This window comes from Caloenas nicobarica, chromosome Z (genome assembly GCF_036013445.1).
Source record: "Caloenas nicobarica isolate bCalNic1 chromosome Z, bCalNic1.hap1, whole genome shotgun sequence".
NCBI classification, from domain to species: domain Eukaryota; kingdom Metazoa; phylum Chordata; class Aves; order Columbiformes; family Columbidae; genus Caloenas; species Caloenas nicobarica.
In genome coordinates, this window is record NC_088284.1 from 33,068,132 (window position 1) to 33,091,696 (window position 23,565).

A 23,565-nucleotide genomic window follows, 5' to 3' on the forward strand; every position below is an offset into this window, starting at 1 on the left:
ATACATAGCCAATGTGTTTATGAAATGAGTACCAATTTTGTCTTCATGTTCAAGAAGATTTACTGGTTCAAATTTACAGATTGGTGCCTTAAGTGTGAAAACAGTAGTTTGCACATCGCATGATATATCAGTCTGCTTTTACAGCAATGTATGAGCACAACAGTTGTGAATAAACTCTGGATTTACAACACCGCTGAGGTCTTCTAAAAAGGGATACATATAAAGCTGTCACTTCCCCTGGCTATGCTGTCTGAAGTTAGAGAATTTTGACACAGAACATTGCTAAATCTAAGAAAGTGCTAGCTTTTCTGTCAACTGGGAGAGAGACAGGGCATAGCCCCAAAAGGGAAAAAGCTTTCCTGGAACTGAAATTTAAGCATTCACTGTAATGCCTTGCTTTCAGCAGCAGCCACAACTGGCAATCTTAGGGGTGACTTTTTTTCTCACTTGTCAGACTGATGGAAGGAAAGATGTGAAAGAAGAGATCTGTAAAAAGTGAGTTCCCTAGAAGCTTGCAGTGCCAATGAAATCATAAGAATGCTAATGTTTAAAGAAGCCTGAACATTTTGGAACAGAGCAGTACATGGATTTTATCAATCTGATGTTTTAATGAGGAGAAAAATGCCACCAGTAGTTTGCCAAGCCAAAATTTCTCTATTTCTAAGAATACCATTGACATATTCGTAGATACCATCAGAGAAACATCTGCTCTGTTTCTACTCTGCCGCTGCTTCTGCTAGAAACCAGGGCCATATTTTAAGATATGTGAAACCTGACATTAAAATAAATCAGCTTCCAGGTAGCATTTGTGGGATTTGATTTTGAACTGAAAAACAATAATCAGTGTAAGGCTTTTGGTCCTCTAATGGGGATTTGATGGATTAAATAATATAAATGGGATGCTGTAATTTGTTTCACCATCCAATTCATTACTTTGTCAACCAGAACTCCGTGAGATGTGCCATCCAAAACATTATGTAATTAAGGTAGGCTTCCAGACACAGAAAAAATATGACATCCAGCAAAGTATAAGCAATCTAAAGACTAGAGAAATAACAAAAGTTTCAACGGTGTCACAATTACACTAAGCATTTCAGCATATAAAGAACAATGTGAAGTCATATTCCTGAAAGCATTTCCCAGTAAAATGATATTAACACATTTGATCTTGAGCTTTTTATCCCAGGTTCCTTTGCTCAAAATCATAGAGTAGTTTGGGTTGGAAGGGACCTTCAAAGGTCAGCTAGTCCAACTCCCCCTGCAATGAGCAGGGACATCTTCAACCAGATCTGGTTGCTCAGAGACTCGCTCTGTTTATTCAGACCAATTTAAATTTCCCAGACTGTTTCCACTTTTTATGACATGTTACTGTGCTTCATATCAACGTGTGATAAAAACAAAAAGCAGTAAAACATTTAATGGCAATGCAGTAAGAACAAATACTTACAGTTAAGGCTTAGCAGTCTTCCTTCACAGCAAATGTCAAGTGGAAAATGTCATCAGCATCATGTTCTGATGAATTAAAAATTGAGAAGTGGCAGCAGTGTGAGCAAATTGTCATTCCAGACAATTACATTTCCATGCATTATGTATATTCTATGTATTTTGTAAGAAGTTCTTGTTTTAAAATGCTTTGTGTAGCCTTCAGGGCTTAGGAAGGTTGCTGACATTTAAAAAAAAAACTTTAAAACACTACCCTTTTCCACTCTCTTAACCCTGTGAAGTCTAAAAACAATACTGAAAAGTTCTCCAGTGGCTAAAATCTCTGTTCTCAAACATGAACAAGGTGTTTAAAATCCCCAGCTTTTCATGTCAGGCCTCTTGGTTCCTCTTTGGATAAAGAGAACTCCATGCTGAGATCCTTCAGGCACCTTGGAACATCCGACTTATAAATATGAAAGTGCCTTTGGTCTGGCTGAGATGTAGCTAATTTTCCCCATAGCAGTCCGCTGTGCTTTCTATTGGTGACTAGAAAGGTGTTGACAACACACCAGTATTTCGGCTACTGCTGTGCAGTGCTGGCACAGCATCAGTGCTGTCTCTCCAAATTCCCCCTCACCAGTAGGCTGGGAGTGGACAAGAGATCGGGAGGAGAGAGAGCTGGGACAGCTGACCCAAACTGACTGAAGGAATATTCCATACCATATGACATCTTCTCAGCAATAAATGCTGAGACAGGAGGAGGAGACGTGGTGACTGCTGTAATTACTTACTGGGCACATAATGTAGAATTTACAAAGCAGTCAAGACAGGGATTTTTATAAAACAAATCACTTAGAATAGAGAGAATCAACTTAGAATAGGTCAAGGAGAGGGAAAGAAGAATTGCTTCAGTTGCACTCATCTGAATGTTGCAAAGCCCACGCAAACACAACTAAAATGTCAATACATGCAGAGTTATTGTATCATGCTAGTCAGGACACTGCTTTTTTTCAAGTATGAGAAACCATCATACTTTCCTAGATACTGAGACACAGAAATTCTTAACAAGGATCACTGTACAGGAGTTTACATATGACTGACCATAACACTGTTCAAACAAAAGATATTAAGGAAAAAGACCAGCTATAAATACTTGCCTACAGCCGAGCACTCATTGCTCATCCTGTAAGCAGCACTAGCGGCCTTTCCTAGATTCTTTGGTAATCCTGGAAGAGTTCCTTCAGCTACTGCACACATTTAACCCACAAAAATATAACATGCAACAAATAGAGTGGTGTCTAATTCAAGAGTATGCAGATAATTGCACAGGCGTAAGTATCAAATATCTTTCAAAGTTAAAAGGAAACATGCAGGTGAAGAACCACCCCCAAATCTTTGTAGGTAGCTTAAGGTATCTTTCTTATGTAGCACACTCTCTAAGATATTAAATTAATCCATCTTTTCAGTAACACTGCATCTTACTGATTAGAAACATCCTAGATAGATGGGGTCCTTGATCAGACACTAGTTTTAGCGTGGTAATAACAATGCTGAACTTCAGGGACACTGAAATTACACAGATCTGTTTTCTCTGTATCTTCTAAGCCATATTTCCTGTACTAATGAAGCTAACTTTGTACTTCTGTCAGCACAGCAGGCTCCAGAGTGAGTTGAAGAGAGAAATATCATTAGAATCACAGAATCATAGTAATTTTCTTCTCAAACAGCTGCAAGCCCTGCTTTCCCTCTTGACTACTGCAATCTTCTCTGGTATTTGGAAGGTGGACACCAATATCATTCACATGCCTTCTGATTATTACCTCCTAAACAACTAATCAGCTTTCTCTGTTTCATTCTTCCTGTTCCCTTCTTCCACTACCTTCCCCTTGCTCAGCCCTTCCTCCTCAGCCCCCCAGCTCCAACTATATTAAAAATAATTTAAAATATCACATGAAAAGAGCAAAGCTGGATCAATTCTTCACCATAATTATGTGACAGGATGTCGCTTCACAACTTTTTCAACTTAGCATTTCTGTTTTTAAGGTAGGAATTCTCCTTTTCCTTAAGAGCCCAGAGCCACAGGCTGTACATCCTGATTTGCACCTCTGGGCATTATCAGACAAGTAGTATCAATTACTGGAACTTAAAGTTATTGACAAAGGCATACTTTACAAACACCTATGTACTTACCTTCAGGTGCAAGTAGTTCCATGGAAGAGAGACCACAGCCATAGTTAAGGGATGTGCAGAAGTGTTTGGAGAACTAAAATCTTTATTGTAAGTAATAATCAGAGAAATAAAAAACCCACATATTTTAAAGATGTTGTGAAGTTTTAGCTAAGTTTTAGCTTTTATTGCCTTGAAAGACAAAGAAATCTGAATGTATGCTTCCTTACAGCTAGGCTTTATGGCTATTTTTTTCTTTTCCCCTAAGGAATCTTATGCAACTGCAGATATTATGGAAAACAGAATTCAAATGAATGACTATGTGCTAAATGCTCACTGCAGTGAGATGTGCAGTTACAGATAGCTCTGATATCCTGCAAACAAATGCGCTCAAAGCAAAAATGATTCTGGCTCCAGCTGCACTATTTTGAAAACACGTTGCTGGTATCACCTAAATAAATGCTTTGACCATTAGAGTGGAAAGGGTGACACTTCAAATTGTGTTTGGATACCAAATTTAAAAGGCTTAAAAACTATTCACCAAAAGGAAGACACTTATCCGGAGCACAGGACACATTTGTTTTGCATAAGTGCACCAGATGACACGAGAAGTCTAAGCCATTTTACAAGTGATTTAAGAGAAGAGACAGTGCATATGATACACTCCATCCTTCTGAAGTCACATAAAGGAAAAGACAAAAACACAAACATAACTCCCCATAAACCTCCTTCTTCATTATTCATGAATGCCATATATAGTGACTAACAATTTTTGGACTTAAAGTTGGGGTTTTTTTGAACCGTGGTCTCTCAGAATTACATGCCATCACAATGGTCCTGGTGTTTTATAGCTTTTAACCATTTTATAATACACACAATGTAGAAGATGAAGTGGTGTCATTTCTTAGTCTTCATGGGATTAAATTTTTACTTTAAACGTAAGACTTTACTGTGCCAGTGATACCTTCAAAACCTAAGACAAGTAATACAATGGCATCGTGAAACAATATGGACAAAGATCAAGCTTGGCAAAGATGACACACTTTCAGTGATGCAGGTTTGAGAATCAAAAACCCATTTCAAAATGAGGAAATAAAAATGAAAGCTCAGTTACAGCAGCCTTACAGAACACAGTCCTTGCTCCAAGTTTTATCCTGGCAGCTGTCAAGCTGTTAACATTAATGAAAGTGCCTATAGAACCATAAAGCATTATTATGATGTGATGTCTGTCATGCCCAGAATTCTTTTTACCTGTATAACATGATATACTAGAGCAGTTTGGATACGAAATATTTCTATATCACTACAATAAATCATAGCTCACTAAAATGCCATAGTGCTGAAAGGAAGTGCTAGAAATACTGCTAATGCTAGTACTACTAGAAATCAAAATCTGTCAGATCCTATACGCTTAATATATCTCTTTTCTGTATCCATTTTTAATTGTAAAGAGCCCATCAGAAGCAAAGAAACACCTCATTACAGATACTATTACTTAAATTGAAGACTGTCAAACAGTAGCAAATTATTATTTTGAAGGCTTGATTACTTCAGAAGACGACGAGCACCAAAATAATGCATGTCTGCTAGCTCTAAAATGTAAAATGTCCTGTGCACCATATTACAAACACAAGATAATTTGAACATATTCTTTTAGTGGGCTATGTAATTTTGGTCACAATATTCTCATGTCACTTGATCAATTAAAAAAGGGAAAAACAAGGCAAGAAATGACAAAATGTGCTTATCTGTAACTTCTCCTACTCACATTTAAGGATAATGGTAATATTTCAACTAAAAACTACACAGCCAGATGACGCCTGCTTTAATATTTGACCCATGTGGAAAGACTGAAGGAATTGGGGTTGTTTAGTCTACAGAAAAGAAAACCGAGGGGAGATATAATAACAGTCTTCAAATCAGCTGCACTGAAGAGGTGAACAAATTGTTCATGGCTAGGGAGGATAGCACAGGAAAGAATGGTCTTCTGTTGCAGGCCCTCTCCTGATTTTGCACTTTTTTTTAGTATGGAGAAACTGTCCCTGTGCAAAGCCACAGTGAATTTGGTGTAGTTCTCAGCAGATTGGACTCAGTTTGTCTGTGTAAGGAGTTTGTAGAGACCTCCAAAATTTTCAAGATAGTTATGCAAAATTAAAGCAGAAAACGAAAGTGGCCGTAACAGATTTTTACGTATTATTCCCTAGTTTTATTGCAAGTATTTCTTTCTTTTCAGTTAGTATAAAGTCTACTGTTTGTCTGCCTTCTGTATACTTTCAGTTTGATAGTCATGACATGAAATTCCTACAAAAAGAACATGCACTTCTTTCAGTGTCAGGAAGAGATTTTCCATGTAAAATTGAGTTTTCACTGAACATGCTAAGTATCTGCCTCTTTTTGAGATTTCCTCTTTAAACATTGTTTTATCTTTTTCCAAAAATTATTTAGCAGCATCACCAGTGTGCATAAACTTCCCAAGATAATGTAAACCAGATCCTGTTTCATCTCGCTGTTTTAAAATCTCTTCAGTGCCATTAACTGCTCATTTCATTCTTCCTGTCTCATACTGTCATCTTGTACATGGATTAAACATATGTACACTCCAATAAAGAGAGAAGTAATCCTTGCAAACAGCAAAATTTTTGTTGAGAAAGGTAATTTGGGGAGTACTGTGGATAGCATTGTTTGGCACACCTGCACTGAACAGGCCCTTCTGTATTGGGAGTATTAAATTAAGGAGCCAGACCATCTTTTCTTGTCTTCCCAGCTCACTGCTCTTTTCTCTGCACCTCATGATTTGAACCAGTGTACTACTGTGACTGACTTGCTCTGAGAAAATATAGTATCATCAGCTAGTATTTGTCTTATTTCAGACTCAAAACGTAGAATTAGGTAGGGCTCCATTTTTTCACACATTTCTGTCAACATTCACCTTGTGACTTGCACGTATCTGGAGTATCAAAAATGCTCTGTCCCACATAGGTCCCTTCCCACTCACCCCAAACCTAAAAATATTGCCTTCAGAGTGCTGAACAATTTTAACATACCCTCAATATGCTCCAAGAGGGACCTTTTTCCATTTTCATCATATTCCTCTGAACATCCCACAGTCTGCAATATTTCTTGTTAAGTGTAAGTATAACGACTGCAGCTTCAGCACAAACAAATACTGAATAGGTAGCTGTAATAAAGGTAGATCGTAGTGATAAAGAGAGATGGAAATGGTAAGTTTTCACATTCTGGATTTTAACTATTGAAATTTATGTGATTAGATACACACATGGGCTGCAAAAGGTTTCTCTGAGGATTTAGTTAAAATCCCTGACTATTTTCTAACATATTTGTAAAATAATAATCCTTCCAAAGTTTATACCAAACTACTGCAACAAGTCAGTATATCTTTGAATTTTGTTATATTTCTGCAGTAAATCTTAACTCCAGAAATAGTCAAACACCTTTACTATGTGGTGACACAATGCAAGGAAGGCAACCTAATAATAATTTCAAATTCTCAGTACCTTATCAAGTTGGCAGAGAAAACAAACACATAGTTTACTCTGAGTAAACTCCCATACTCATATATTATACTTGCTGGAAGTGCACTGACATATTGAAGAATCTAGCATAAGAGATACTAAAGTTTTGGGCCTGCTCTGATATTTAAAGAAGAATGTGAGTGTGAAATATAGCAACCACTGACAATGGGATCAAAGAAGCACTTTAACCGTCTATACACACATGAACTGGTTTTGTTTCAGACAAACAGATGTAATTAGTTACAGGGAAACTGGGTAAATGTCTTGAACCATGCCCTAAAGCCCCCAGTCCTGACAGTGAGCCTCACAGTAGGGCTTCAGAAAAAGCCCTCAGTTTTACAAAATGCCACCACACAGGTCAGGTGCCAAAGTTAAACCGTAGGTTAGTCCAGGTGGTTCTTTGACTGAGCAGTTACAACCGCAGATATTTTACGCCTCTTGAGGAAAAGGAATCTATTTGTGTCAGTCATTAATTAGGCAAGATGATCGTTTGGTGTTCCTGCTCATGTGCTATGTAGTGTGGAATCAGTAACCACCGCTCTCTGCTATGCCTGGGAAATGAGTTTTTATGATGGTCACCTGATGAGAAATTTCATTGCACTCAGATGCACTGGTGTAGGCAGCATGTGGCGCAGAATGGAAAACAGTAAAGTGACATTCCCTGCTAAAATCAGTCTATGCCCAATCTATAGTCAAAGGTGTGCATTAGGGTGTGTCTATGGCACATTTTAGTTTGGCTCAACAGTGCACTTTTGAAGTGGATCTTGCCAACACACTCACTCACTGTGCTTTGGTTCTCAATGCAGAGAGGTCTTGCCATGCACAAACTAGATTCCTGTCTGACAAAGCTAAAGCAGAAGACATGTTCCAGGGGCATGCCTAGCACTCTTCAACTGCTAGTGGGCATCTGGTCAGCTGGATAGACCACCTGAAAAGCACACAGCGCAGACATCAACTTTTCAGCACCAACTATTGTGTCTACCACTTGCTAACGGGGGCACAGCCTCAAGCGGAGAGGCTCAGCAGCAATCACAGTGTAGATGAGGCAGTGCAGAGCTTATTCTCCATCAGGCATACCACCCCATCTTTGGGCTGGCTTTGCAGCCAGCACCGAGCTCTCTGCCGAGGTGTTATGCCCTATACCCAGAAACACAGTGCTGTCAAGTTTAATCCCGAGTATGTTTACATCAGCCATTGTCAGACTCCTGCTTGTAGTATATCAGTATCTACTAATTATTCTTCTTTTGTATGTTTACACGTGGAAGGCCACATATTTCACTGTGTGTTAGAATTTGCAAATTTTCTAGGGGCTGTAGTAGCAGCAACGCCTTTTGGGACAGGTCCTGAATGCAGAAGATTTTTTGGCAGAGAAGGTAACAGGTCAGTGTCAAAGGTAACTCGACAGACAGAGATCCCTCTTCCCTGTCTTGGGAGGCAACGGCTTAGGAAAGCCATTTGTGTTTGATGAGTTCATGTGGTGCAGCTCCTTTCTGTTCGAAACCAGGAGTGCTAGCATGGGTGCCAAGCAGTGCCCCACTCCTGCTACCACAAAGGAAACTAGAAGCATTACAAGTGCCTTACAGGCTTGTGTTTCTACTCAGCACATTAAATATGCCAAAGATGAAAGGCCAACAATCCACTTTCAACACCCCCGGAACATCTGCTACTTCGGCTACCTCACCCACTTGTGGGATCTTCATGGAACCCTCCTGTGCACACAGGCTATCTGAAGTCAAGAGCCGGGCTGCTCAGCCCCTCGCAGGTACGTCCAGCTGCTCTTTGGCGAGGCCGAGCCCCCGAGGAGGCCACACGGCCTCCCACCGCCGCGGGGAACGAGCACCGCGATCACCCCGGCATTTGTGACACAGCCCGCCATGCGGGGCTCCCCCTGGCAGCACCCCGCTAGGCAAGAAGCAGGAAAACCTGCTCAGGGGCCTAGCGTAACTGAGACTTGAATTCGCATGTAAACCTTTTGTGAATTTAAGTACTTAACTAGGGCACAAGGAGCGGTTGAGGGAGCTGGGGCTGTTCAGCCTGGAGAACAGGAGGCTCAGGGGAGGCTCAGGGGAGACCTTATTGCTGTTTGCAACGGCCTGAAAGGAGGTTGTAGCATGGAGGGGGTTGGTCTCTTCTCCCAAGTAGCAAGTGATAGGACAAGAGGAAAAGGCGTCGAGTTGCGCCAGGGGAGGTTTAGATTCGATATTCGGAAAAATTTCATGATGGAAAAGGTTATCGTGCGCTGGACCGTGCCGCCCAGGGAAGTGGCTGAGTCAGCATCCCCGGAGGGGTTTAAAAGATGTATAGATGAGGTTCTTAGGGACACGGTTTAGTGACAGTGCTGGGGTTAACGGCTGGACTCCATGATCTCGAGGGTCTCTCCCAACCAAAACCATTCTGTGAAGGCAGCCGGGGGTCCAAAGGCAGGCGGCCGCCACCCCCCCCCCAGCGCCCACCTCAGCCCAGGCGGGGTCCCCGGCGGCCGCGCTCCTCACCCCCTCCGCGCCCCTCACCCCCCGCAAAGCTAAGCGGGGCCAGGGCCGGCCTCAGCCCGGCGGGGTGACCGCCCCACGGTGACGGCCCCGCCGCGCCCCCGCCGGCCCCCCCGCCGCATGGCGCAGGACGGGCCGCCCGGCGGCGGGCGCAGGCGCCGCAGCGCTCGCCTCAGCGCCATGGCCCGCGGGGGGCCGGCGGCGTTGCTCGGCGCTGTCGCTTGCCTCTGCTTCCTGGCCCCGGCGGCTGAGGGCTTCAAGAAGAGGGGACCCAGCGTGACAGCCAAGGTGACTCGTGGCCGCGGCGGCTTCGCCCACCGGGAAGCCTCCCGGGCCGCCGGCCTGAGGCGAGTCGGGATCGGTCGGTCGTGAAGGGGCCGCGGCGCCTGGTCGGCGGGCCCCGCCGGGGTGCGCTCGCTGCCAGCTCCGCGGCGGGTTCCGCCCTTGCTCACAGGGTGGGGACCGCCTGGCCGCCTTTTGCCCTGGTTTGTACTGAAAAGCTGGTCCCTCGCCGGCTCGCTCCTTCCCGGGCCGGGTTCCGGGCGGAAGGGAGGCCCCCGCAGCCATCGGCTTTGGGGAGAACTTGGACAAATGCCGTAACTCTCCCGTTTTATAAGTGTTTTGGGTTGGGCGCCTTTTTTTTTTTTTTTTTTAACCCCTTTAGGTACGGCTGTTCTCTGTAGGCGCTGGCGCGCCTCGAACCTTCGGTTCGCTGGTGTTGCCCGTGCCTCGCAGAAATGGTAGCGTCAGAGTTTGCAGTTAATCCCCACGTCCGCGGTCTCGGCCGTCGCCGCGGGCAGCTGGGGGCTGTGTGCTGGTGTCCGCAGCGCACCGAGCAGCGGGCTTCTAACCACTCTGGGCCTTAGTTGTGCTGTATTTGTTGGGGACGCGCTTGGTTATCGCAACATGCCGGCATCTCTTTCCGAAAAGTTTTTGCTGGTGCAGAAGGCGGCATGCCTAGTCCGGCTTTGGATGAAGTAGGGACTGGATGCTTCTGCCCCCAAGTATCTCTCCAGCGACACTCATGAGCGAGTGCCTTGTTCCTGGTGAAAAACGCCTGCGCTCATGAAATCGTGGCAGGGAAGGGCAGGGGCAGAGCTGCCTCCTGGCACGGCCTCAGCTTCCTAAGGCCGTGCCTTTATCTCTGAACTTCATTGCCACCAATGCCTACAACTGTCTACAGTTTCACTGTTACAGACCATTAGGTTTGATTTTTTTTTTTTTTTTTTTTTTGGGGGTGGGGGGGGTGTGTGTGTAAATCTCATACGCTCTCACCTCCAAATCATCTTCTGGCAATATGTTCCAATTTAATTATGCATGAAGTACTTTGCTTCTTCAGACCATCTGCCTAGGATTTCATTTTGTGGCCTTTTCTGATTCTTAGGTTCAGGGACATGGAAAATTGCAGCTGCTAATTTTCCTTGTCCAAGCCACTCATAACTGTACAGAGCTCACCAAATCACACTGGTTTTCTCACTTCCAGCTTGCATAGTTTCCATATAAAAGGCATTCAAGGTCTTTGAGCATCTATGCTGCCCTTTTCTCTACCTTCCTTAAGCTGGCTTTATTGTTCTGCAATAGAGAAGCCAGAATTATATGCAACATTCAAGGTATGAACACACAGTACAGATGTATACCATGGCATAATTATGCCCATCTCTTGTCCTTTTCCATTTCTAATTATTTCTAGCATTCACTTTCCTTCTCTGACCTTCACGAGCCTAGAGGCAAACTTTTCATGAAACTGCTCAGGGTGACTCCAGCTGTCTTTTCTGAGTGGACATCTGAGTGTCTGAGACACTCTTTTCTGAGTGTCTTTTCTGATTTAGGACATCTTGTGACTGTGCAGTCCTCTTCCACATGCAGTATTTTGCATTTATCAGGAATTCATGTATCATTGTATTAGCCGGTCTCTAAGGATCATGAGGTCTTTTTTTCACGGTCAGCTTTTTTTTTTTTTTCCCTGAAGAACTGAATACTGTTGGCCATTTTTTCATTTTGATATAAACCATCTTGTGTAAATGATATATGAATGTTAATGAGAACCAGCCATTCTTACTGCTAGACACTTTTTTGTTTCAGTTTTGAATTACTTACTGCAAATTATAAGTAAGCCTAATATTCTTATAAATTTTAATAAGACTGAAAATTTACAATTGTTTTCTTTAAGAGTTTTGGTGAAGAATCTGGCCAGATGTTCTTTGAGATTTGAGACTGCTGTGTTGGCCACCTCGCTAATGTCTACATGCTTACTGACTTTCCAGAGAAGCTGAGGAAATATGCTTAAGAGAACATGGCTTCTCTATGCAAAAATGGCATCTAGGGCTACCAAATATTTCCATATTTGATTTCCTGGCCAGAAATGCACAGACGCATTATGTGGTATATAATTAGGAAGTGCAGAGCTTTCCAAAAATCACCAAGCGTATAGCACGGGTATGTGCGAGGAACTTACTGTTTGTTCACAAATGCAGAATACGCTGAAGCAACACTTTTTTTGGAAGGATTGGGCATGCTGGTTAGGTGAGTAGCTCTGCCACGCATGAAGCCTTCTTCTCAAGTTAGGTTTACCATATATGATGGACTTGTTTCCATGTGCTCTGTGGAAGTGTTTGATGTTACTGCTATCTGGGGTTATTGCTTGGTAGCCTCAGCTGTGTTTCTTATATATGCTTATATATTTTAGGTAGCCCTTCTACTAGGACAATATTTCCAGGGAAAATAAGCTGCGTTTAGAAAACGTAGGCAGGCAGTACCCCTTACCTAGGTAAACCTGGCAGCAAAATTCAGAGAAGTGTGTTTATTAAAATGTTAAGGAGTTAGTGAAAGTGTGCTGTTAGTACTTTGGGAGCCACACATCTAAGAAGCATGTTATTTAGTGCCAAGGAAATGAATGAGGTGTATCAAAAGGAATTTTATTTTCTTTACAGAGCTTTTATAGCATTAGCCAAAAGTTCAGCAGTCAAAACCACATGGAAGATCAAGAAACGGTAGAAATGTTTAGTGGGAGAGCGTGAAAGAGGCATTCACATTTGAGAGACTGTGGTCATTTATTATAATTATTGAACTAATTTCCTAGCGTTGCAGACGAGTAATAGTTGGTTGAGTGCCACAAGGAACAGCAAATACCACATCATAGGAATGCACATTGCTGTTTCCTAGAAGTTGTAACAGTCCTTATGTAACTTTTTCAGAACTTCAAAATGCCTCATTTCCTGACAGCTGTTCCTATTTTCAGTAATTGTTGGAACATTTTTGAATGTTCAAATATGCATTAAGATATTCTGAACTATATTAAAATGCTTTAAAAATCATTTGCCTTTTTGAAGTTGTTTTTTAGCAGCATCTACATTGACACTTCTAGGCAATCAGCTGAATAATGCAGCCTGGTTATTTCTCTATAATGTTTGAATTTATATTTTGGAAAGTCACTCCTTTCTTGAGCTGTAGGATTTTCTCCCCACTGTTTGTCAATTTAATGAAATCTAGACTTTCACCCCTGCTCAATCACGTACACACTAATGCCTAGAACAGCGAAGATTATGAATGGATAGCAAACTATTGTTTGTGGACAGTGTCGGTACTATAGTTCCTTATTATTGTTCACTACACTGGAACAGAATCATTGCTCTTCCTAACTTAGGTATTTCATCTTTTCTATACAGCTTTTCTATACACACGTCTGGGAACAATCTTCCTGAACACTACCTTCAGACTTGTGATACAGCAGGCACACTAAGCCCATAAAAGCAATAAGAATCAGGATGTATAGTCACTGGTTTTCCAACAGTTTTCTGCATTTTGGTAGCTCTGAAAGGATTTTTCTTAAACAGCACCCTCAGGAATTGAAGGATACTGTAGGTTGGTGCAAAAGGAATTGCAGTTTTTGCATTATTGAAATTTGCTGTTTGATATTGGAATATAATCTTAAATAAGTATGGTTATGTTATACATAATTATAATGCGCTTTTCTCACTTCTTGTTTTTTTTGCTACTGACTTATCACTTGCTGTTTATTTTATATGTATTTTAGACTATGGAAATGATGTTAGACAAAAAGCAAATGTGAGCCATTTTCTTCTTCGAGTTCAAAATGGGTTGTAACGCAGCGGAGAGAACTCACAACATCAATGTATTTGGCCCGGGAACTGCTCACAAACCTACAGTGCAGTGGTGGTTCAAGAAGTTTTGCAAAGGAGACGAGAACCTTGAAGATGAGGAACATAGTGATGGGCCATTGGAAGTTGGCAACGACCAGTTGAGAGCAATCATGGAAGCTGATCCTCTTACAACTGCACGAGAAGTTGCTGAAGAGCTCAACATTAACCATTCTATGGTTGTTCGGCATTTGAAGCAAATTGGAAAGGTGGAAAAGCTCGATAAGTGAGTGCCTCATGAACTGACTGAAAATAAGAAAAATCGTAGTTTTGAAGTGTTGTCTTATTCTACACGACAATAACAAATCATTTCTCAATCGGATTGTGATGTGTGTCAAAAAGTGGATTTTATATGACAACCAGCAACGACCAGCTCAATGGTTGGATCAAGAGGAATCTCCAAAGCACTTCCCCAAGCCAAACTTGCACCAAGAAAAGGTCACAGTCACTGCTTGGTGGTCCACTAGAGCTTTCTGAATCCTGGTGAAACCATTCCATGTGAGAAGTATGCTCAGCAAATTGAGGAGATGCACCAAAAACTGCAATGGCTGCAGCCAGCATCGATCATCAGAAAGGGCCCAGTTCTTCTCCCTGACAACGTCCGACTGCACATTGCACAACCAACACTTCAAAAGTTGAACAAATTGGGCTACAAAGTTTTGCCTCATCCACCATATTCACCTGACCTCTCGCCAAGTGACTACCACTTCTTCAAGCATCTCAACAACTTTTTTTTCAGGGAAAACGCTTCCACAACTGTCAGGATGCAGAAAGTACTTCCTAAGGGTTCACTGAATCCCGAAGCACAGAGTTTTTACCTTACAGGCATAAACAAACTTATTTCTCATTGGCAAAAATGTGTCGATTGTAATGGTTCCTATTTTGATTAATAAAGATGTGTTTGAGACTAGTTGTAATGATTCAAAGTTCACAGTCCAAAACTGCAGTTACTTTTGCAACAACCTAATATTAATATAGACCAGCCAGAAGCAGTTTCTTACTACCTTATGTTTTCAAAAACTTGGCCTTTTTGTTTTGCTCATGTTTGTGTCACTTTTGTTCTCTTCACAAAAATGTTCAGGTATTCTTTGATGTGAAGATTGGAGACAAAGATGTTGGCAGAATTGTAATTGGATTGTTTGGAAAAGTTGTCCCAAAGACGGTGGAGAACTTCATTGTGCTGGCAACTGGAGAAGTACGTTTGTGGTTTTCTTCCGTTGTGTACTGAAGTTTGGACTGAGAAGTAAATGTTTTTTTAGTGCTGTTTCAGTTGTGGGCTCTCCATCTTGCTTCAGTGGAGCCTGTGCAAGAGCGCCATCACCAAGGCTGTGCACTGGTGTCTGTCTTCTCACGTCCTTGGGGCTTGGTTCACAAGATGTAATTATGAGATGTTGGATATCACCACCTCAATCTGTCCCTGCCAGGCAAATCTAGCATGTAGAGTTAATGTAGCTGGTTGCCAGTCAAATAAAGGCAATGGCTTTGATCACCTGAATAATACCTGCTTTGTGGCAGAGCAGCCCGGATGCATTCAGCTGCATCTCAGTTTAATCTTTTCCTTGCCAGTATTTGCCTTTAGTGGTGGTATATTCTGTGAAATCTGGCCATTCACTACATTTGTATTTTCATATGACTGTAAAGAACTGGATGTTATATTCATTTACAGAGTTATTTCATTTTCTTAGAGAGGATATGGATACAAAGGAAGTAAATTTCATCGTGTGATCAAAGACTTCATGATTCAAGGAGGAGACTTTACAGCTGGAGATGGATCAGGAGGTAACATGCTTGGTGTCTTCCAGGTTCCCTTTCTCTTCTCCAAACATCTACTGAAAATATGGGCAAACCAGCATATTCCCTCATTATTTCAGCTCATATAAACAAAAAAAAATGTTTTAGAGCAGCTGCAGTTATTTGGATTACCTGATTGTATGTATGTGTAGCGCTTCCTTTGTCCTCAGTTTTTGCAGATAGCTCTTTTCTGTCTGTGACCTGTCCCCAGTCAAGAAGCATGGCTTTGTGTGGTGGCTGGAGCCACATGACCAGCTCTGCTGATCCTGCGTCATACTGCCTCCAAAAGATGGATGTCTGCGCCCTTCCCCTGCTCTGACTTTGCGACAGCACTCCTTTCCTGGGGCACTCAGTGGTTGCATGTGTGCGTGAACCAGTTCAAGTCATCCAGCAGAAAACTGATCTGTGGTGAAACAGTGAAAGCACATAAAGGGAAGCCATTGGCTGTCCTTTCTGCCCTGAGCTCAGCCAGTTTGGTGGAACCCTCTGCAATGTGCTATGGGAGGGAATTTCAAAATGGGTAGAGAAATTACAAAGTCAGGGTCATGCCCTCTCCCTTTTTTCCTCTTACTAAATGTAAAACCACAAACTTGCTGGTGGTGTGAGTTCTGGCTGTGTGTTACAACTTCTCCCTCCTGAGCCTCCAGAAGACCAGTTCAGTCCACTAAGGAGGGCAGTCCCAGTGCAGTGTCTCTTGCATTGCATGCATTCTGGCTTCTGATTTCTTCTCTTCCTTTACATGCACATTCTTCACGTGCTGCGTTTTGAACTATCTGCATAAAATGTTAGTGATTTCCCTGCCGGGACAGAATGGAAAACACATTCCTTTTCCTTGCAGCGAACAATGGGGAAGGCTAAAATACCAAAGACACAAGTTTTAGAATTAAAGGTAGGCAGTGTTTGTTTGCCTGCTAATACTGTTTATTGAGATAGTATCTGGCAGTGTGTTGGGAGTAATGTCTCCATTGTGCTAGGTGCTGTATAATTAAAGAATGAAACAGACAACCCCCTCTTTTCAAAGTGACGGTGGTTTAAACATGACTCAAATGTTTTATTTTCTAAACTATTTTAGAAACATCAAAATCCTTATGTAATGCTTGTGCGAATCCCCACCGAGCCTTTTAGGCTAACTTCCTTGTGGTGTTCCTATATTTCTAAACATGTCTAAAGCAGTTTCTTACCAGGAGGAAAAATTTGTAAAAGTAAAGACTAAAATTGTGACAAAACACAGCAACCTTGTTATTAGTGGCCATAATTATATAATTTAAATTTGTTGAACAGGGTGAAGTGTACCATTGTTCAGTGGTGTATGTAAACAGGACATTTGAAGGTACTCAGCTTGCTCGTTAAATTCAAAGGGTAAAGCATCATCAGCTTTAAATTTTCTCTCCTTATATGTGGTGCTTTACTTTATCTTTTTCTTTACACACAAGATACTTTTAGTTATGGGATAACTGATGGTGGAGCAGTGATGTTGCTGTGCTTCCTCAAGCCATGAGTCTTCAGGTCCTGAATTTATACTTTGTTTTTCTCATTTTTGAACAAAAACAGTTTGTTTGATGTTAAAAGTTTGCTTTCTTATTTTGTGTCACAGGAAGAAGCATCTATGGAGAAAGGTTTCCAGATGAGAACTTCAAGCTCAAACACTATGGAATTGGATGGGTTAGCATGGCTAATTCTGGCCCAGACACCAATGGATCCCAGTTCTTCATCAGTGTGACAAAGCCTTCCTGGTTAGATGGAAAACATGTAGTATTTGGCAAAGTCCTTGATGGAATGGTAAGCTGGAAGTAGTGACAAGAGCAATACAAGAAAATTTGGACAAATTGTTACGTATGTTAGTGTAACTTACACCATTGTGGTTCAAAATTATTGAGTGTTTATCTGATAGGTAGATGGTAGAAAGCAATTGTGAAGAGCCTGAAGCTGGACAATTTAGAACTGGAATAGCAAATGCTGACTGCAGAAATGGAAACTTAAATCATGCCTGTGGCTTGCACAGCTCTTGTTTCAGACCACTAATGACTGAATTTAACACTGACACCTTTGCGGATTGCCAATGGAATAAGTTCAGGTCTGCCTTTCAGTAACGCTGTTAGCCATGAAATAATTGTATTTCTACAAGCTAAAATCTAATTTTGTAGCATGTGCTAGTTATGGATAACATTTTCACTGTTAGGGTTTTTAGAAGCACATGAACGTAAAGTATATAAACATATTCAGATCTGTTTAAAAAGAAAAATATTTAGTTAATTCCCTCAGACTGTACACAGCTGCAAAACTGATCAAATATATGTCATTGCAAAGGCCACATAGAATTTAAGTTTAAAAATGGCAGTTCCAGCTAAATATACTTTTAGTAGTCTGGTTTTCGTTTTAAATTATTTAATCTACTCTGTGTTTTGAAAGGAATGGGGGAAACATGAACTGCTGCACTGACCAGCTGTTTGTGGAGTTTGAAAACCTCCTCAGGACAATTGCCCCCACTCCCACTTAGATATTGAATTCTCATGAGCTACAGTAGTAACTGAAAAGTTTTGAGAAGAGACTTAGACTAAGCTTTATTTCAGTTAGGTTAATGGAGAAATATCGAAAGCCAGGTAGTCAACATTCCTAACTGAATTTTGTCCTTTAAAAATGCTACTTCAGTTATTTGCCTTGCATGAGGCTAGTAGTTTACCTGTACTCGTCTGACTGGAAGGCATGGTGCCACACTTAAAATTTGTGTGTGTGTATGTTACACTAAAGGTAAAAGAAGTCATCAGATTTCTTGAAACACAGCTATGCTGTACTATTAGAAAAATAGTTCTTTCTTATCCTTCATGATCTCTGGATTCACTTTCTACTTGTAGACTAAAGGTAGACCCTACATGTGCTAGGTCAATCAGCTGAAAGGATAATTTCAGCTGCTCCTTTTTGTGTGTGATTTTGGTTTTGGGTTTTTTTAAATTTTTATGGGAGGGCAAACAGTCTTCCTTGTGCTTCTGTCAACTGTGTCTGGGTTATAGAGTGGCACAACTACTAATGTGGAAAAAAAAAAAAGCATGTGGGAACTCAGTGGGGTAAAGGTCTTTATTCAGAAGTTGTTTTAATAAATAGTAATGCCAGGAGCTTTTAGTTTGCCCGGTACCAGACTTGAGCCACTGGAGTTTCCTTGGCTAAGCTGAACTCTTCTTTTTTTTTTTTTTTCCCAACAGTCTGTGGTGCATTCGATAGAACTCCAGCAGACAGATGAACATGACCGGCCCCTTCAAGACTGTGTGATTGTGAACAGTGGCAAAATAGCTGTAAAAGAACCATTTGTAGTTGAAGTAGGTGACTGGTGAGACCAACAGTCAGAATGCAAAGTAAAACTTAACCATTTTTCTTTAAGGCCTATTTTGGACCGATCTCAACTGTCCATTGAGTTTTCTCCTCAAAGCATATGAGGCTATATTTAGGCAATATGTATGATTTGCCAGATACATAAAAGCTAGAGCATTTCTATAAAAACTTGATAGACCTGTCACCCGTTGAAATTCAAGACATATCCCACTGAATTCTAGATGTCACAGAAAAAGTATTTCATGAAAAATTTCCAAAGTACTTCTGTTTTTTCATGGTTTGAAATACAGTCATTTTGTTCTATTTGGAAATTTTTGCAATATTTGTTTTCCACCTTTTCAACAGAAAATATTATCTTCTGTCTGTTACAGCATATATCAGCATTTTTAAAAATGAAAAAAAAAGTAAAATACAGAAATGTTTTAACTAAATAAACTTTGATTTGAAATAAATACTTAATGAAGAGCTTGTTTTATTTCCCCTCCAAAAGGCTTTTTTCTCATCGCAGTTGATTCTGCAATACATGCAGGGAGTGGTGCTTTCCAGGATATGAAGTTGTAAGGTTAGAGGAGGGATGGTAAATTTCTCTAATCTTAATGTGTCAGATGAAGTCTGTCTTTCAAAAATCCACAGTATTCAGATACAATCCTGTAATCGAGGAAGAGCAGCTCTATCGTTAAATTAAGATCATCAGTTAGAAACTGATTAAAATAGCAGAGTCCTTGTTTTACAGTACAGTGAATTTTATAACACTTTTCTAATGTTATTTATGATAAAGCTAAAATACTCTTTCTTGCAGTTTTGCCTTTTGTCAGAGATGCAACTCCAGGTTCATTATTTTTGGAATGCTGCTTAAATAACTCTTGACAACTTAACTGCTAGTTTTTGAACAAGGTCAGCATAAGGTAGCACTTAGAGACAGCTGTGTTCGTCAGGTTCTTTAATGAGTTACATAGTACTCCACAGGAAAGAGATGTGGATTTTTTTCTCGAGTTCCCGGTGTTTCAGAGCTGAATACAGAAGATACCAAGATATGATGAAGGATTTTTCCACCTGTACAGCAGGCAGCACACCACTCACCTTTGTAGTGACTTGTTTCCTGAAGGCATCCTGGAGCCCACCGCAGGTTCCCAGACTTGGAGTGGTGCAGGGGAAGAGCAAGTGCTACAGCACAGAGCTTGTAGGTACCTACGGGCACCTCCCTCGCAAGGAAACAGGAAAATGCTGTAGGCAGGGATGTACCTCAGGTAATTAATGACACCAGCAGTTACAGAGGTGTTTCTGCTGGTTCATCAGCCAGAGTCCTGGGGCCTCTCTTGAGGGTAAATACTGACACAATTTCTTTTGAGAGACCTGTGGAAGGATTACTGTCCTTGTTAAAACAGGGTTAGAGAACATGTTGAGGGCTTCTAAATTTGCCTAGTACTAGGCAATCAGACCTCCATTTTACCCCGTTCATATTTCTTCCTACTAGCTGTTTAAAGTAAAATTCTCTGAAAAGCAGCACTGTGTTAGGAAGTAAGAGCAAGAATGCTTCCGACTCCCTCAGCTGAATAGCTTTTGGCTAGTAGCTGAAAGTTTTCCCAGAGGCTGATCCTGCAGACAGTGTCGAGAATTCTGCTACCTGAACAAGTGCTGCAGCCACAGGCCAGCCTTCTACACAAGTCCCAGCTTTTCACCATCCCCCAGCAGCTTTAAAACAGATTTAGTGGTCAGCCGGAGGCAACCCATGTATCTCCAGGATCAGGCTTCTGTTTATGTCTACCTTTGTCATTACTACTGTGAAACACTCCCTTCCTCTGATGAGCCCTATGATTTACTGGCTGTTCAATTACACTGATTTTTTTTTTCCCCAAGACATACACTTCTATAAGCCTAGCGTGTTCAGATAGCATGGTGCTGAGAGTTTTAAACAAGCAGATACCCTGGTATTTTCTCATGCTTCACGTGAGCATATCTGTGAAACCCATCTCTGATGACCCAAGCTCAAAGAAATGTCTTTCAATAGAAACGTACAAAAAATACACTGAAGCGGTACATTCACGTTCTAGTAATGTATTTCATAATGTCCAGTAGCACACATACAAATTTCCAGTTAAATCTGAACAAATATATATATAAGTATATATATATGTATCAGTTTTAGTTTTATCATTTTACTGCTCCGTGACTTATAAAATGTTAAGATATGGAATACAGTCTGCAAGTTGACTTGAAGAGTAAACATACACACAGATTACATGTCATAACTGAATGGAGATGCATAAATGCCATGTAAAATCTCCTGGCAGATAAAATAATTTCAACTGAAATCTAAAAAATTTCCTGAGAGCAAGCTATGTTATTTAATAATAATGTGGAAGTATGTTTACCAATAGAAATTCTCCATACGCCTGCACTGGTTCTTTTCCAACCTGATGTTAAAGAACAGATTAAAAATAATTTAAGAAAAATGAACAAAATAGTTTTAAGTTGCTTTCAATTTCTTCTTGCCCCCTTTTTTTCTTGGCAATTTCTCACTCTCTTCAGCGCCAGCACTTTTAATCCATCCACTGCCAGCAATGGGTAACGTGCTGGGAAAAATCCTGGTGCAAAATGGTTTAGTGTAATTTATGTTAGAAATTATAGAAATAATTAGTAAAGCTTTCAATTCTTTTCAAGGGTTAGTGTAATTCAGTGTCTGACTTTCAGATTTTAGTGTTAAATAGTTAGAGCATGTCAAGATATAGACGGTATAAATAACTTCAATGGAGTTGTTTCCGTATCTTCTTTTTTTAAAAGCAGCAATTGTAGTGACATTGATTTCATTTAAAAAGATATAATGCTTGAATTTAAACTGAGGTTGTGCCTCTTGCTTCTGAGCATAATTTTCACATCGCAGAATTTTATTCCTGTTAATTCCATTGAACATGACTTAAATACTTGCTTCAGCTTCTTCCAGCCACACATCACTTCTACCTGGGCAGTAAATGGGGATAAAATATTCCATGTAGAGTGCCTTCTATAACTACGTTTGGAAAGTCATCTGGAAAAAAAAGAAAAAAACCTTGCTTTCTTATCTATGACAGTACAATATAAATGTTTTTGTGAAACGTAACTAGGTAAGGCCTTGTATAATTTGGGTTACTGCATCACTCAACTGCTTATCCATGTTGGGGATGTGCTATTATAATGCTGTTTCAGCACTAAAGCCACTTCAGTGTAGCACTGGGCATTGCATGACTGCGCTGCCAGATTTGTAGCTTATTGATTTAAAGGGATGTTCTAATACTTAATGCTGCTAGGCTCCAGCTCTTTATCTGAATCTTTTCTCACAAGGAAGATGGATTACACTGGCAATTCAATTTCTAACAAAATCTCAATATACTTGAAGGAATTCCAAGATTGCTACTGGGAATACTTCAAAGCTGTTTTTCCATTGTGGTTTACAGCAATGTTTAGACAGAGGAGACTTGAGGATGCCTATACAATCAGAGATGATTATTTGAGGCAGGAAAATTTCAGGCTGTCTAATCAACATAAAATGTCAACGTGTTACAAAAAGTCAACCTACAATAACTGAAAGAAAAAAAACACACTATGTTCTTACCCCAGATGTAGAGGAAACTGGCACTTAATTTTCATGTTAAGTTTAGCATGAAAGATTACCTGATACAACACAGTAACACATCCACACAGAGGAATAGCAGGATGTACATTACTGTAGTGAAAATATTTTTCAAGTGCACCAACTTCTGTATTTTTTAATGAAGGGTTTGCTTAAATCACGAGGTATTAAGAATTTCTGATCACATCTTACGATCTTAATATTGCTATTACACTAGGAAATGGGTTTGCCTAGAAAACAGACTATTCTGATACAGAACTTTCCACACCTAACTTCCTTCACCTACCAGCCTACAGGATATTCAAAAAGGGGAGACGCAATTTTTATAAAAATGATTAGATACTTGCTGAATTAGATTGCCTAATGTGGGTGGGAATTAGGTTTTGCCCCTAATTCTTTTGCTGAAATCATTTTGGAGGTAAAAAGACTGAGTGAAAGTAGATTTGGACTTGGTAAGAAAAAAAAAAATCCTTATTAGCTGAAAGGTGCTATGTCATAGGTATTAATAAGGTGATTCCAGTGTATTATAGATATTACCAACAGAGATATTTTAGGATGTTTCAATGAATTACAGCCTCCATCATAAACAATATATGCATAATTCTTCCTAACTTCTCATATTAAGTCATCATTATAAATTACTTGCTAATATTTCAAATCCAATAATGACTCCCCAAGTCCTGCAAGCTCAGCTGTCCCAAATCACCCTGGTAGAATAACCCAATGCTGTTGTCATTAATGTTATTAAAAATACACTTGTAAGGGCAATCTGATGCTTTCCTTGTAAATTAAATGCTGCAGTTCCAGAAACAAGTTTTTACTGGTTCTTCTGTAACATTCAGTATATGTAGGAAAATGAGTATTGATTAAAAAAATGATACAAATTTCAGCATCATATTTACTGTGAGGCTTTGTTGCTTCAAAAAATTCAAGCATATTAATTTAAATGTATAAATACACCAAAGCACAGTCTTGCAGATCTGATACTTACATGGCTTAAAGAATTGTTGGAACAATTTTCAAACAAATCACAGCAAATCTGAGATTCTATTTTTTAGATTTTGAGGTGTCATTTT

The 23,565-nt window shown here is 40.5% G+C and overlaps 2 protein-coding genes across 3 annotated transcripts in view; one reads left to right on the top strand and one right to left on the bottom strand.

Moving 5' to 3' along the window:
* The first annotated feature begins 9,730 nt into the window (after positions 1 to 9,730).
* On the top strand, positions 9,731 to 19,276 carry PPIC (peptidylprolyl isomerase C). Its single transcript, XM_065656442.1, has 5 exons — positions 9,731 to 9,898; positions 14,849 to 14,962; positions 15,453 to 15,546; positions 17,153 to 17,337; positions 18,756 to 19,276. The coding sequence occupies exons 1-5, from the start codon at positions 9,731 to 9,733 to the stop codon at positions 18,882 to 18,884; spliced, it is 690 nt and encodes a 229-aa protein (XP_065512514.1). The 3' UTR covers positions 18,885 to 19,276.
* Positions 19,277 to 20,929: 1,653 nt separating this feature from the next.
* Positions 20,930 to 23,565, bottom strand: part of SNX24 (sorting nexin 24) — a 93,014-nt gene continuing 90,378 nt past the window's right edge. For both annotated transcript variants that reach the window (XM_065656998.1, XM_065656997.1), the window contains one exon: positions 20,930 to 21,907. In XM_065656998.1, coding sequence (XP_065513070.1) covers positions 21,837 to 21,907 — 71 coding nt within the window. In that variant the 3' untranslated portion in view covers positions 20,930 to 21,836. The remainder of the gene's footprint in view (positions 21,908 to 23,565) is intronic.

What these genes read in the sequence shown, in the direction of transcription:
- PPIC (XM_065656442.1), top strand. Translation starts at nt 9,731, where the DNA reads ATGGCGCAGGACGGGCCGCCCGGCGGCGGGCGCAGGCGCCGCAGCGCT. An exon ending in GACCCAGCGTGACAGCCAAG is followed by an intron (nt 9,899 to 14,848) that starts GTGACTCGTGGC and finishes AAAAATGTTCAG; the next exon opens with GTATTCTTTGATGTGAAGAT. An exon ending in GCAAAGTCCTTGATGGAATG is followed by an intron (nt 17,338 to 18,755) that starts GTAAGCTGGAAG and finishes TTTTCCCAACAG; the next exon opens with TCTGTGGTGCATTCGATAGA.